The sequence below is a fragment of the Xiphophorus maculatus genome, chromosome 7 (assembly GCF_002775205.1).
Source record: "Xiphophorus maculatus strain JP 163 A chromosome 7, X_maculatus-5.0-male, whole genome shotgun sequence".
Lineage (NCBI taxonomy): Eukaryota > Metazoa > Chordata > Actinopteri > Cyprinodontiformes > Poeciliidae > Xiphophorus > Xiphophorus maculatus.
This window is the reverse complement of record NC_036449.1, coordinates 15070822-15086565: the sequence shown is the minus strand read 5'-3', so window position 1 is coordinate 15086565 and position 15744 is coordinate 15070822. Positions and strand designations below refer to the sequence as shown.

The 15744-nt window shown below is 38.1% G+C and overlaps 1 protein-coding gene across 2 annotated transcripts in view; it reads right to left on the bottom strand.

The window, feature by feature from the left end:
• LOC102223888 (glypican-6-like) overlaps positions 1-13188 on the bottom strand; it is a 101192-nt gene extending 88004 nt beyond the window's left edge. The window contains exon 1 of one of the 2 annotated variants that reach the window (XM_005799388.2): positions 12673-13188. In XM_005799388.2, the coding sequence (XP_005799445.1) occupies positions 12673-12823 (151 nt within the window). In that variant the 5' untranslated portion in view covers positions 12824-13188. The remainder of the gene's footprint in view (positions 1-12672) is intronic. The other variant, XM_023337379.1, reaches the window with a different exon arrangement.
• Positions 13189-15744: the final 2556 nt, after the last annotated feature.

The window sequence follows — 15744 nt, the reverse complement described above, 5'->3', positions numbered from 1 at the left end:
AACATTAATTTTTTATGGCTGTGCATGCAGTAATAGTTCCAAACCAATTTATTAAAAAGGACAACAACTGTGTGACAGCAATGTGAACAAACCACACAACCTCTGTAGAAGCTTCTGTAACACTGTGTGCTTTATATGTAATTTTGCTTTCATTGTATGTTGTAGAAATACACTAGATACTAAAAGGAAAGATTTTTCTGCCCATTTTTGTAAGATTAATAAAGTACACACCTCGGTGTGTTGCCACACTCAACCTTATAAGAGCACATAAGGTGCAATGCTGACACTTAAACACCCTTCTATACACACTTTGTTGGTGATATAAAATTTAAAGAAGGGGTTTAGCAGAAAAATAGAGTTAGACTTAAGCTCTGCTGGAGGCAAAAAGCAAAATAAGATAAATGTTTGAGTCACAAATAGGATTGGAGTCGAGGGATATTTTACAGACAGTACTTTGTTATTAAAAATAGCAACCCTGAAAACATAAACCTTCCCTTTGTTAAAGAAACATTAAAATTGATCTATGCACTGGGATGTGCAGAGAAGCAGACATAATGAAATTAAATACAGGTCAGGAAAAATAAAATTACTGTACACTGACATAATTAACTTTGTTGGCGTCACAAAAGCAATCGTCTAACTGGCCTTTTCTTACAGTCAGCTCTGGGGATTTGGTGAAGGAACTTCCCTTCTAATTCTCCCCACAGTCAGAGATGGGAAGATGAATTTGGGGTTTTCCAGTTCCAGTTTTTTTTTTTTTTTTCAAACGTTTTAATTATTACTGACTACAAACCTAGGTAATCGTCAATATATGACGAGTCGGGAGTGAGAATGTGTTGGTAAATGTTGACAAGTAGGCATTTTCCTAAAGCCACTTCCTAAGTTAAAATCAAAACAGCCCCGTCTCATTTAAATGCGATGGTTATCTGTCTTTGCCAAATTGAGGAGAAGCTAAGAGAAGAGTCCTCTGTGATTTGCTACATTTACTGTATACCCCAAGGAAACAAAAAGTTTTATACCTCTTGAGCTTATCTATATTCTGATATAATTACAAATAAAGGATCTGTTTTTGTAATAGACCAACAGAATAGACCAAAAATAGTGAGGTGGAGAGAAAATCATACATAATTTGTATATTTATTTTAGAAATTCATGGCATACATAGCTAAACCAGAGTTGAAGGAGAGATAGATGAAGCTAAATACAGGGAAAATCTTGAAGAAAATCTTAAAGAAAACCTTTAAGAACTTCATTTTCAAAAAACTTGAAAATGGGATGGATGTTCACCTTCTAGTAGGGCAACCCTAAATATACAAGCAGAGCTACAGTTGAACAACAAGTTGAAAGCTTATGCATGTATTAGAATAGCCCAGTCAAAGTTCAGACATTACTGATATTTAAAATCTATAGTAAGACTGGAAAATTCATATTCACAGATACAGAATACAGAAGAATTGCACACTTTTGTGGTAGTTGCAAAAAGGATTAGACATTTGTAGGCTATCTTTTTAAAAAACTTTTAAGTGTCCTAGTTGAAAATGCAAATTTCACACAACATAAGGAAACCACTTCCGCTTCACAATTACTGTTGGCCTGTCATATGAAATCCAAATAAAATATATTAAAGTTTGTACTTGTAACATAACGTGAAAAAGTACCAAGGCATGAATACTTTTTCAATGTACTGTACATTCCTTTTATAGTAGGATTTGATTGGCTCCTACAAATTGTGATGTGGGTAATTTTGGTGTTGTTAAATGATTACGTTTGAAATTATGCTACTGAAATGAAAGCTACTTTTTTAAAGATTTTCTTTTACCCACCTTTACCAGGAGTTCCAATACATTTGCAGGGTGCTGTGTGTATAAATTGTAGGGCGCAATGTTTCTTGCAGCTTTCAGACAGAACAGCCGCTGAAAGAGCCCATCATGAGGCCACTTTGGCATTCATAAGCATGATTGATGACACAAGGATGGAGACAGCGCTTGAGAAATCCCCTCTGCCACGGGAAAATTGATGACTGTTTGGACTTTTTTTGTCCCCCTGACAGTACCCCCCATGCCGAGAAAGATTCACATTACATTTTATAGCTGAACGGCGGCACAAACATTGTTGCAGCCATATACAAACACAAAAACCAACCACGAGCCATATCGTCTGCACTTTCATCGCAAATATTTTGATGCTTGTTGAGGGAAATGGAGAAACATAAACATGCCACAGATCTATTGAAATTCGTGATCCCTTTAAGGAGCCTCTGGATCTATTTCCACACGTGTGTACTGACAGAAAGGTCACAATAATTTCACAACCTATCACCGCTGCAGTGAGATATGCTGGAGAGGCAAACTTGACATGGTCACTGCGAGTATTTACTGTTATGGCCCTTTTCATTGACCAGGGTAAATCTGCACAAATCAGAGTCCTCAGTGAAGGTTGTTTGCCTTCTGTATGCAAAAGATCACATAAAATATCAGCACAGTTATTTCTGTCCTACTTCTCTGTACTTACTGGCAGTAAACAGAGATGGACGTCAAATGTTAGTGCTGAATAGAAGCTCCACTGAATCCAGCAGACTGCTGTGTGACTCACTTTCCATATCTAGTCTCAGACATTGGGTAATCCTCTTGGAGGAAACTGAGACAGCAGGGACAAGACCAAACCCAGATCAGATCCTTAACAAGTGCTGTGAAAAAGCAGACTGATGAAGAGGATGATAGTTAATTTGTCACACCCAAATTAAAAAGTTAAAGTTAGACGCGACTTGGATTTCTGGATGAGTGAACACCAAGGTCTTTTATTGCAATCCACAAGTTTATCAGGATGTAGCTGCTGACAGGTTTCAGCCATGGTCAGCAGGCAAAGGAACGGCCTCGGGGTTGTCAAATTACCTTCTCAGCTTTTAAACTTTGGATCATAACAGTCTACTTGCTGTCATGTCATCTGACCCGGTTCCTCTAATCAAACACAATGAATCATGGAAACTAAGACTTTCATTTTTAACTCTAAAAACATGTTTTGAACACCGGTTTAGTCTATGTGGAGTTGGCATAGACTGGTATGAGATTGTTATGATATAGTAAGATTGAGTAAAACATGACCTAGTTATTCTCAAACAGAAAAGCAAACAGTCTTACGACACTGCTAAAATAATATATGAGAATTTTAGTTACAATATTTATTTTTTATTGTCATTTTAACAGTCTTAATATAAATATAATACATTATAATACAATTGAAAAGTATTTTACAGTAATTGTATTCAAAAACACATACATAAATTCATTACTGATATACAATCATTCAATAAGTTAGAATAAATTTGCTAATAAGGGTAATTTGTCAGAGTAAAAGTACATTTTGAAAATATGTCCTTTTAAAAAGTACATATTTTCATAATTAAAAATTATGTTTAAAACCTACTTAAAGGTTTTAAACATAATTTTTATTCAGCCGTCATTTCTGTCATAAAAATGTTTTACTTTATTGGTCAGATGAAATACTTTACTTCTAAATGTTAACTTTTCATTTGATGTAAGAATTAACAGAAATAAAGGCTTGAAAACACGAGTCTGTGTGTAATTAATAAGGTAACTAATATAAGGAGTTTCACTTGGTGATTTGAATTTCAAAAATAAATGAACACTTTAATAATACTGTAATTTATTGAGGATGACTGAATGTCAACTGTTTGTTTCTGCTAAATTTGATAATTATGGGTTTCAGCTAATAGACCCACCAAATTCAGTTCCAAAGAAAATGTGAATATTGAGGCGATAAGGAAGCCCAAACTGCTTTGAAAGCATTTTTCATTCTGTCTGCACTGTTAGATCTGGTGTCTCCCACCTTCCTTTAGCTATATTTCACAGATTCTCTATAAGATTTAGGTCAGGTGAGTTTGCTGACCAGTCAAGCACAGTGATCCAGTGTTCACTGAACCATGTACCAGTGAGGACAGGTCTAAGGTCCGGCTGAAAAATGGAATCATCTCCAAAAAGCTTCTCGGCAGAGGAAGAAGCAACTGCTCTGAAATATAATATGGCTGCATTGACTTTTGAATTGATAAAACATAGTGGACCAAAACAAAAAAGCTTGACATGGCTGTGGAAATGTCACTCTGCTCTCTACTCTTCCTCCTAAAATGAGGACTACAGAAGGAATAGTCCAGTTTCTCCCACTAGCCTAGGTAAACTGCTTCTGATTTTCCCACTGGTTCAGGAATGGCTTAATAGAAAAAAGCCTTCAACTCATGCCTTTTGAGCAGCAGGGCTGAGCCAAGCGCTTAAATTTATAACGATTTATCTCTAGCCAAAGATTTAAATGGTAAAAGAAAAAAAGGGAAAGATCTAATGAATAGCATTTAAAAAGACAGTAAAGAAAATCTGCCTTATATAACTTGATGTGTAATGTCTCAGTCTAATCTCATGTCTCACAAAGTAACAGGATTGAAACGCTGCTCATATTAAAAGCTGATGCTCAAAGCTATTACAAGAGATTTCAAGGAATCAATCCATGGCAGTTAATCACTCTACAAGCACACACAGCATGTAGATAAAATGACTCATTTAGACCAGGACCAGTAATATCAGAACTGAAATTTTTCCCGTATCATCAGCGAGCTATAAGAGTGTGGAGGCAGCTGCATGGACAACAGAAACACTAAGCATGAAGCTTGGAGAGTCACTCTTCACCAAGACCCCCAAGGACCAACTAACATACAAGCAGTGCAATACGAACTCCAAGGTAATGTTGCCACTTAAGCTGTTCACCGTCTGCCACACACGCATGCTCCCGTGCCACCCCTTAAACAGTTCCTTAACACATTGAAAGCCCCCTGCATTGCCATGCCACAATTGTTACATAATTACATTTATTGCTGTTTTAGGGGCTAGCAGTTATCATTTTGTGTGACTGCTTACATTATGCACAAATGGCAGATGCACATCATTTTTATACATGGGCTTTAAAGTGGACTTCTGGATTTTAAAATGACATCTTTCTCTGTTCCCCCTTCTTTTTCTCTGGTTTTATAACGATGTAAAGGTCTATCACTGCCAGCTGTTTATCTTACAAGTAGGTAATATTTCAAAGGTTCAGAATCAGAATTCATTTTATTGTCCATATGCAAGAAAGCAAGCAAAACAAAATAAAAAAAATATCAACTCAAATAAATAAATAAAATTCAGTATGTGAAATTAAAATAGATCTTTACATATGCTGCATAGAAAGACATATAACCTTTTCTGCAACATTACATTACATTTTTGAAAAGGAATCTTTGGAGAGATTGATGGCACAAAAATGTAAGCGTCTGGTCATAATGAACGCTACAGAGGTGCAACAAGAAGTTACTGGGTTCTACTTGGAGTTTGCATATTCTCTCTGAACTGTTGGTCAAACTAGGCTCTCTAAGATGTCCATGTCTGTGCATTATTGTTTGTCTTGTGTGTCTTTATGTTGCCCTACGATGGACTGGCAACCTGTCCAGGCTGCACCCCGCCTCTTGCCCATTAACTGCTGAAGATATACACCAGCCCCTGAAACTTTCCAAGGATAAACTGGTTTGAATAATGAATAGATATATCGATAACAGATGGATGGCCCAAATTACCCTTGTTACAATTTGAGGAAACAGGTGGAAGCTTGCAAGTTTGACAACACCATCGCAAATGTGAGAGTACAAGGGAGGCAGCTTAATGTTGTGGGTGTGTTTTGATGCAGGAGGGGCTGGTGCACTATTACACAGAAGCAAAACCTTGAGATCAGACAGGAAAGCAAAGTTTGTGTGAAAATGAGTATTTCAAAAGGGCAATGAGCCAATATATAAGTGAGTTACAAAGTTCTTTAAGGGCAAATGGCATGGCGTTTTAATCCTGTCTTATTCAGATATAAACAGACAGGCCAAGCAACAACTATTCACATCAGGTATTAAAATCTGCCGCCAGATACTTGGTTTACATGCAAGTAAACATTTCTCCATGTTATTCACATAACTATCAGCTCAATAATAGAGATGAGCTCTGATGTGTTTCTGTAACATCACAATTACATTTAATCACTTGCGCTACATTATTATTCAGACATTTATCATGCTTGAAAATTACCTATGTTGCATAATGTGAAAGGTCTTTTTGTTACAAAACTCTTGAGGGGTTCAATTATCCATCTTAAGAGACACTAAATGAGAGGGGAGAAGGTGAATAAATAATGTGTGGCTTCACGAGCTCAGTGTCAGCAAAAAGACACTAATGATAAAAACAAACAGGCCGCCCCCCCTCAACTGTTAGCTGTGCAAAACATCTATAATGCAATCAGAGTGCTGCGTTAAAACATTAAGCATGCTGCCGTTGAGCTGATATTCTGGTTAGGTGGTTGACTCAAGACACCATACAACCAAAAAATATATAATTCCATGTAAGCAGAACCAGCCGGTGCTGGTTGGTGGAGTTGTGAGGGAATACATGTTCTACTACAAAGCTGTCCAACAAGCATTTAATAAAATTTACTGTCTTTAATCTATTCCTTCAAAGGGCTGTTTGTTAGGCTTTAATTAGCTGACAGCAGTGATGGAATGTTCTCCTTTTTAAAATGAGAGTTATCTGGGTAATAACTGCAGCTTGAAAGAGAGTCCTTTCAGGTCAGAGGGTGGTCCTTCATTATTACTTAAGAGCGATTGTGGTCAGACTGCCAAACTAATCCAGATTTTAAAAATAAGATAACGCACCTTCAGTGTGTCTACACCTGCATTTAACACCGTCTTGACACGATCTAATTAGCATGGGCAAATATTACTGCCAGTTGTAAACAAGGTCAATGTATGAGTAAATGAATTCATAAAGTCTGTTAACCAAGTTGAAGTATTAAACCCCAGACATGCCATCTTTCCATCCCGACCTCCCAAACACACATCTATGCCCGATCAAAAGGAATTAAATGCCAACTCCAGTTCCTCCAACTTAACAGTTACCCAACTCAATATTACATGGACCCAAGGTTGCTCAATGGGACAGAACTAGTACACCAGAGATACACCAGAGTACACCAGTACACCAGAAATCCAGAGCTCAGTTTCCAAAAGGCCTTTCTTTCCTGCCAAATTCCTATGTCTATTTAAAGAGGCCATGGCAAGGTTAAACCTCCAAAATGGTCACTGCAATCTTAATTCTACTGTGGGTGAGAAAGATTTATTGCAGCAGACACCTAGATAGATCAAATCATTAGCCTTAAGAAACAAACGCATACAGGACTGTTACCAAGTAGAGGGAGAACGAGTAGCATGCAGCTTCCACTAGAATTGTGAGTTATTTTCCAAAGATTATACTATATTTTGACTGATTTGCAGTCAGTAGGAGGGATCCAACCCTGTTATAAAACAACAAAAGTTTATTTAGGTTCAGGGTTTTTTAAGCTTCCTCTCCATTCCTGAATACTTGTGTGACCAGCAAACCTTACCTTCCAACGAGGAGACTATTATTTCCAAACAGAGAGTGAGGCACAGGTTGAGTCAAGAATAAATTATTGTGGGTCAGACTTTTGACGAGTCAAAAAATGTGATGCAAATAAAGCTTGCTCCACCATTTTTAAAAATAAGAAGTACTTTCTCCACTCTTCAGAAGGACATAAACTTAATGCCTCAATTTTTTATTTATAATTGATTATTAAACTAACACATTTGCTACAGTTCGGATGATCAACTACAAAGGAGATCATTCTAAATTGCATGGCTTAATAAAAACACAGTGGAAATGTTTTGTTTACCGTCTTACACTTGTTGCATACAGTTGTATTGAAACAATTTAACGTTTCAATCAAGAAGCTAATTCACTTGTTAGTCATGTCATGATTTAATGTGGGATCTACACTGTTAGAATAAAGATGTTGCAATAAGGAACACGCCTGCAGCGGATGATTTTTGCTGAGTTGCATGTTGTCTCTGAAGGAATTCTTTTAATCTTGCAACTCATTCAAAGATCACAACAAAAGTATTCAGGATGCCGTCATTCTCGTATTAAAGAAAAAGAGAGAAATTTATCACTCATTTGGGAGATTAGCTGTGATGTCACCAACACAGATCCATAAGATTTAATCAATTTGTTATTCAACCAATCCCTGAACAGGTGTGCCTGTTATCAAATATGCAGCCGTTAATGTGTGCCAGATTCCCTGCTTTATAGAAAGAGTCGCTGATGATGGAGCATTACGCTAATGACATGTGACATGTGTCCGGCTGGGACAGCTTGAAAACAAAGCCTTTTGAACTCATTTGAAACTGATTTGATTTGGGTTGTAGCAAACACTGTTTCAAAGTTCAAACTAGAACTTATATTATTATTTAAGTTTAGCTAAAATGTGCACATCATATGCTCATAGTTAAGGCAACAACAGTAAATGATGTGTTAATTAAATGAAAGAAGCGTAAGGTTTGACAATTTCAGTGCACAACAATGACAAGTACATCTATAGGTGTGCCAGTTGCTGTATACACTCCATTATGCCTTCTTTGTTTCTTTCTAAGTAACAAACTTTATAGAAGGTTGCGGAATTACAATGATGGCAACAAGAACAACAATAACAACAGATGTAGTGATGTTGCCGGGGTAAAGCGTGTATGGAGGCCTTAGTCCTTGACGAGGCTGTCACAGGTACAAGTCCTGGCCTGATGACCTTTGCCGCATGTCTTCTCCCTTTCTGTCATAACCCAGTTTCCTGTCTGACAACTGTTAATAAATACCAACAAAATCTTTAAAAAAAAAAACAGAAGCACTTGTAATATTTCCTTGCTGATAACATTTTGCTTTTCTTTAGATCTGAACATCTGATCAATATTATGAGCGATTGCAAAAAAAAGTGCTTCAGGTTTTTTGATAGAGGTAGTCATTTTGAATCCAACTGAAAATGAAAGATCAGTGAGATCATCCAATTTTATGATTCAAAGGATGTGTCACTAAGCTTTATCTGAATTTTTTATTAAACTAAGAATAGGGCATCAAAGTACATGATTTTGGTCGACGTATTTACACACAGAAAATGTTGGGAGACTTTGGTTTGACGCATTTGTTGAATAGCGGAAACACAACTGTGATCAGAATAAAACTGATTCCAACCTATTCCTAATTGGTTGAGGCTTTATAATACAAAAATAAATAAATAAATGATCATTATTGTAACCATTAAGGAAGAAGCAATCAGTGGTTTTAATGATTATCATGAGAACTTTTCAGCAGTCTATTATAGCTGTTTTAAAAATGAAATTACCATCAAAACAGCACACTGTTACCATGATTTTAAAAGCAGAAAGTATTTTCTAAGAACTAGGGCTGAAGCGATTCCTTGAATGATTCAAGTACCTCGATTGTTAAAATTCCTCGAGGAAAATTTACGTGTCTCGAAGCTTTGTTAATTTATGTTTTCTTATTTAGTGCACCGTGTTCCGGCTGGACCATTATGTGCGTTGCGTGGAGCTCTGACTTCCGCCTCTGAGTTGTTGACGAAAGCTAAGTGTTAGCGGCATAACATACAATTTTCAAGTTCAGCCCGTGGGGTTTTTATTGATTGATGATAATGCCCGGGTTTTCATCGTTTTTGGGGGACCAATAGACATGCTTTAAATGACTGGCACGATGCCTGGCGTACGGCAGCTTTTCTCCTCTGGGCGCTGTTGGTTCAGAGCGAACAGTGAGTGCTGCAGGAGTATTTATACAGGTGAGCGGATAGACTGAACCCGGCGTGCGGCTGAGTAGTTGATGCTTACAGTGTAAGTGTAGCTTTATGGATGAACTGCACAATACATTTCATATTACCCCAGTTTCAACAAATGGATGGCGGAAATCATCATGGCGGCACATGGCTGGTAGATGAGTTTCTGAGTGTGACAAACGAAGGTGCCGTAAATATCTCGTATTGCTCCCCCCGTTCTTACGTTAGTCCCCTGGTCTACCGGTCATCTCCCCACCCCGGACTTACGTTCGTCTGTACCCTGGTCTATTTCCTCCCCTTTGCCCCCATTTTACGTTTGTTCGTCTTTCCACCCCGGAGTTACGTTTGTCTGTCCCCTGGTCTATTTCCTCCCCTCCACCCCCATCTTACATTGGTTTGTTCGCCTCTCCCCATCTCCCCCTCTCCAGATGACATTTCCCGTATTCTCAAACCCAAAGCTTGACAGGTATGGGGCAAGGTGAGAGTTCATCTATTAAACTGATTGAAGATGAACACATAAACTAAAAGCTGGAGCATAGACATTTTTTATAAGCGTATTTGTGAGCCTGCCTCTTTATTATTAAATTGAATATAATTTCAGATCTTTGTATAACTTTTCTTCAGGTTAACTTAGAAAGTTACAGGTTAATTTTCTAAACTACAAAAAATAACTGTTACGGAAGCGCAAAAATGAAAAATTGGACTGATATTGATATCCGATAGTAGCACCGGTGTTATGGCAGATTTACCAATATATTAATTTGGAAATTTTTTTATCCTATTACTCGATTAATTGTAAGAATAATCGATAGGTTACTCAATTACTGAAATATTCGTTTACAACAGCCCTACTAAGAACACAGCCCCTCAGACAATTTATCTCAGGAGAAGGCATAAGGATGTAAAAGTAAAAATATTTGAATTCCAAAAGAATCTTAAACATGTTGGACTTCGAGAGGAAAGCATTTTGAGGATTTGTTTTGTCCTTACTACATACCAAAGGAAACAGTACTACTAGTCCTTTGCCTCCAGCAGCCACTCAGTGCCTAGAAGGTAATCCAATCAGTTAACTCTGATGCCCTCCTCAAAATGTTCTCATTTGTCTCTCTAAAGCCCTTTTTCCACTGCAGGGTCCGGCCTGGCCCAGCCCGGCTCCATTTGACCCGGTCCGGTCCTACTGGTCCTATAGCCCTGGTCGTTTTGCATTGAGCGGGATCATCACGTAAATTGAATTCTTCCCCCAAGCGACCACAGAACGGTTTTCTTCTTGGGTCTCCCGTCCCGCTTTTTCTGTATGCGCTCATGAGCCGAGGAAGCTGAGGGAAACATTTCCCTCATCTTTACATTTATGGGTCAAGCTTTACCCTCTTTGGCTGAAGAGGCGATTGTAATCCCAGTGTAGGGTAAGAATAGATCATGATGGGAATTTATTGATGCACCATATTGAAATGACAGCCATTGAGAAAGTCTAGTTCTCCTCTGATCCAGAGATCTGATCTTTGTCCCGCCCCCGCAGCCAATGAACCAATCAACCGCTAACTCCAAACCGGCCGGGTCTGGCCCGCCCGATTGGAACCGCAGCTCTTGGGGTTCCAGAGAGCGGCGTGATACCGGGCTGGAAGTGCTTATGAAAAAATGATCAAGCTGGGCCGACCAGGGTCCAGCTGTCCAGTGCAAAAGGGGCTTAACTTGTTAACAGCTTGGAAGTTTTCTTGAACAAATAGCATTATATTTCAAGGTCTATTATTTTTTAAGGACAAAATACGGAATCTTTTTTTTTTTCGGACAAAGCATAAATATGAGTTGCAAGATAATGCACTTTGCATGGAAAGCATTTATTTGAAGCAATGATCATTTGTGAATTTGTAAATTATTGTGTTTGAGCAGGGAGTTTGATGAAAATGTGAAAATAGCCATTGCTTTAATAATTCAGAAATGATTAAAGCCACAACCGATTCCACATTCCATGATTCATTTAAACCCATTTGTACATGCATGAGACAACAAACGTCAACTGAGTTCTTGACAAATATTTCAAGGCAGCTACCACAACCTATTACCTAGAGCTTTTTATTAGGTCTAAGTAATGGAGCTAATAAAATATAAAATATGACACTGAGCCACGAAAATTACAAAATGACCCCTAATCACGTAGTGTTGCGTCTTCCACAAAGTGACCATTGGAGAGTAGAGTGACTGGTCAAATACGTAACACTTTTTAGCACCCCATATAATGTGACAACTGTTTGCCCCAACTCTAATGCCTTTGTCATACTGATAAACGTGATGAGTTTTGAGACAGTAATCACAATACAATTTAAAAAAAATAAAAATAACTAATATTCAGTTGTATTTATTTATTTATTTATCTATTTATTTATTCATTTATTTATTTGTTGTTTATCCTAGTGATTAGAGCTTTCAATTTAGAACAAGTTTTCTGAAAACATAGTTGAAACCATGGTAACACAGCTGTACGTTGTTATTTCATTTAATTTTCACTGGACAGAAGCTGATTTCAGCACACTTAGCCACTTTTTACACCTGTCAGTCAGGAATCTCTGCTGGACACAGTCAGACCTGAAACCATCAATGAATTCATGAGGGGACCCTTGCAGCGTTGGAACTTTTGGAAAGAAGTGAACATAAGTAAACAACGAGCAAATCTTCTCACTTTAATGAATAAACCAGACAGATCTATAGCCACCTCACTGGTGCAAGCTGAGGGACGCATGGAGGCTTCAACCTGGTCTTAATCAATATCCAGATAGTTAAAGCCCTTTAAGCAGCAGATCCCTCACAGGAGGACTTTAAGGACAGGTGGTTGATATGTTATATGAGTGATCTGTATAATATGCAAACCAAGGGTAAAAAATGCAGTCCCTTTTTTTAAAAGTGACCCACATTAATCTTTATGGTTGTTAATAAATTACTTTATAGCAATCCTGAACTGTCAGAAAGGTTGCGCAGACTTACCCGGGATCTCCTGGTGAGGAACATGTGCGAAGGCGAAGCCCCTCTCTTGGCAAGCCTCCCTCACCTCGCTGCAGTTCCGTGCTTTAAAATCTGCTCTTGCTGCGACTGACAGCACAGAAAAAGTGCAGATGATAGTCTCTAGTCTCAGCATTGTCCACTTGTGTAAAGATCCTTCAGTGATTTCAGGTTCCCAGCCGTGAAAAAAATTAAATTAAAATAAAACAAAACTTCCCCCCTCCTGCAGCAGGTCCGCAGGTACTTAATGACTGCTCATGTACATGTTATTTGGAGCTCAACTAGTATGAATGTCTACCGACACATTTCCCGGAGCAGAGCGGCAAGTCGAAGCGCGGCCAAGAATAAGTGGCGCAGAGAAAAGGACTGTGTAGGTGTCACATGAATTCAAGAGGGTGGCTCAACTTGGTCCAGCGAAAGGAGCCCCTCTGGAGGCTGCGCTGAAGTGGAAATGGTGAGGGCTGCTGGAGAGCGCTGCGTGTTCGGATCAGACGGACCGACAGGACAGAGCGGGACACAAAATATGGAGTGGAATCAAGCCTCATCCATTTCAGCTCAGCGGGGAAACGGGCTGGACTGACGTATAGAAACAAATATGCTACCACCACTGGTAAATATGGAGATTCTTTGTATAAATGTAGCTTATGCAGGATTGTGTATTCACTCTGAAATCTTTACATATAGCCCAACATTTAAACTCAATGCAATCATTGAGTGTGATGCAATCCCAATTGAGAAATAATTGAGGCTGCCCCAATAATCTAAATGACTACAAATGTCAAAACTGCAAATGTTTAGTTTCATCTATGAAGATTGGACCCTGCATGGAGGGGACTATGCTTCCAAAGCTTGTAAGAAACATATTTTTGGTTTATTTAGAATATAAAGAACTAAAAAACACACAAGATGTCATTATTTATTGGGAACTAAATGCTTACAATCATAATTTAAGATTTTTCCCCTGTGTGAATATGCAAATAGCAATATGGCTTTCCCAAATTGTTTTAAGGCATAATCATTTCAATCAATATTAAAGCAAACAACTTGGCACTGCTTTTTTTTGTTGTTGTTTTTTTTCCTCCAAAGATGGTATTTACAGCCAGGGTACCACTTACTGTGCACCAAGTGATTTAGTTAAAAACAATTATTTGCATGCTGTTTGTTTCCCCCAAGGATTAAATAACTCAAATTAGAGATTACATTTAACTAAGATTTCCAGAGTCCAACAATGTTACTGTAGTAAAAGATTAATTTATTTCAGAAGTTTTTACTTGTACCAACACATTTGTCCATTCAGTTTGATTAGAAGGTGAGCGGGGAGACCTTAAAATAATAACAGCATGATGGAAAAACTTGGGCTCATTTAAAATCCATGTGTGTTAAGATAAAAAATAAAAAATCTCAAACCCTGTGTGGGAGGATTTGCTATGCAGCTAAAAATCTGTTTTGAAGGCCTTACCTCCTATTCATGCAAGTACTTCCATGAATTATGAAAAGCTAAGATTTTAAAACTCTCTTTATTTCTATCATCTCTACTTGCATTTTCCTCCACCAAATGGTAACCATGCTGTACCTTAAATCATGCAAATGCTTACTTATTTTTTCATCCTTTCCCACATACAGAACGACTACAGTAGCCTTTATAACTATAAAACACATAGAGGTAAAGGATACAGTGAGGATCAGAAGGCAAGCTTATCAGGGCACTATTGATTTTTGAAGAGCTTGATCCCTCTGTAGATCAACAGTGGATTAATGTGACTGCCACTAGGATGTGAAGGATTTCCATTAGAGTGGTGTGCCACCTTGTGAAGGTGCTTTCAAGTGTCACCGGCTTGTCTCACAGGGAAACCCTGCACCGAAAGATTTTGGATCACGTTCTACAGTAGGTTAGCACAGGGAATCTGTCATGGTGTGTAGTTGTGAAGACTGGACCCAAATATAGAGCAGGCAGGGGCAGGGAGAAGATGGTGACTAATTTAATAAAAAAAATAATAATTGAAGAAGAACTTACAAAACAACAGGAACACAAGACGTAAAAGCAGAAACAAACAGGGACCAGGGACATGAAACCAAGAGAATCTTGTGCAAAGTTAACGAATAAAAAGTGGTTAAATACTGGGAGTGTGATCGATGTAATGGGATGAAAGTGATTACTAAATGGGTTCAGCTGTTAGGGTAGAGGCAAAGGCAGGCTGAGGGAAAGAAAAAGATGGCTCAGGGGATCAAGGAAACGTAAACACTAAGAGGAGAGCAGGAACTAAAAAAAAAAAATCTAACCATAACAAAAAATAACTAAGCACAATATACAACAGGTCTAACATAAATAAAAGAAAAATAACAATTAAGAAATACTGGTCAAAACTGAAGCTAAATAGGAAAGTGGGAAAGCAAACACAAAAAATCCAAAACAACACAGGATCCGGATAGAACCTTTCCTTTGTTTTTGTTCTATTGGAAACATTTGTATTCTTTATTTAAGTGATCATATTATGTATCTTAAAAAGAGAATAATTTTTTTTAAACCTCCAGGGGACCTTTTGTGGGCTCTAGTGTCCCTTATATGATAGTAGGCTGACAGGAAACGGGGAAGGAGACCTGGGAAGACATGTGGCAAATGTCGTCGGGTTCGGGAGTCGAACCCGCGACGGCCGCGTCGAGGACTCAAGGCCTCCAAATATGGGTCGCGCTAACCGCTACGCCACCACGGCACGCCCAATAGAGAACAATTTTTGTTCATGTTGATCCCATCCATTGACAAGAAGATGGGATCAGACTTTAGGATCCATCAGACAAACAGTCCCTTCCTAAAGTATTCACACCTTTTTAACCTTTTCACCTCTCACTTTACAGCTTCAAATTTCATTGTATTTTCTTTGGATTATTTATTATAGACAAAACAAGTAGTGCAAAATTATAAAGCAAAAAGAAAATGACACAGAGTTTCATGTAAAGTAACAAAAGAAGTGATCTTGGAGTATCTTCTATGTTAAAGTAAAGTAAAAGTTAATGGCAGTAGTGGCTCCTTTAGTGGTTTCATCTAGGAGAAAAACACAG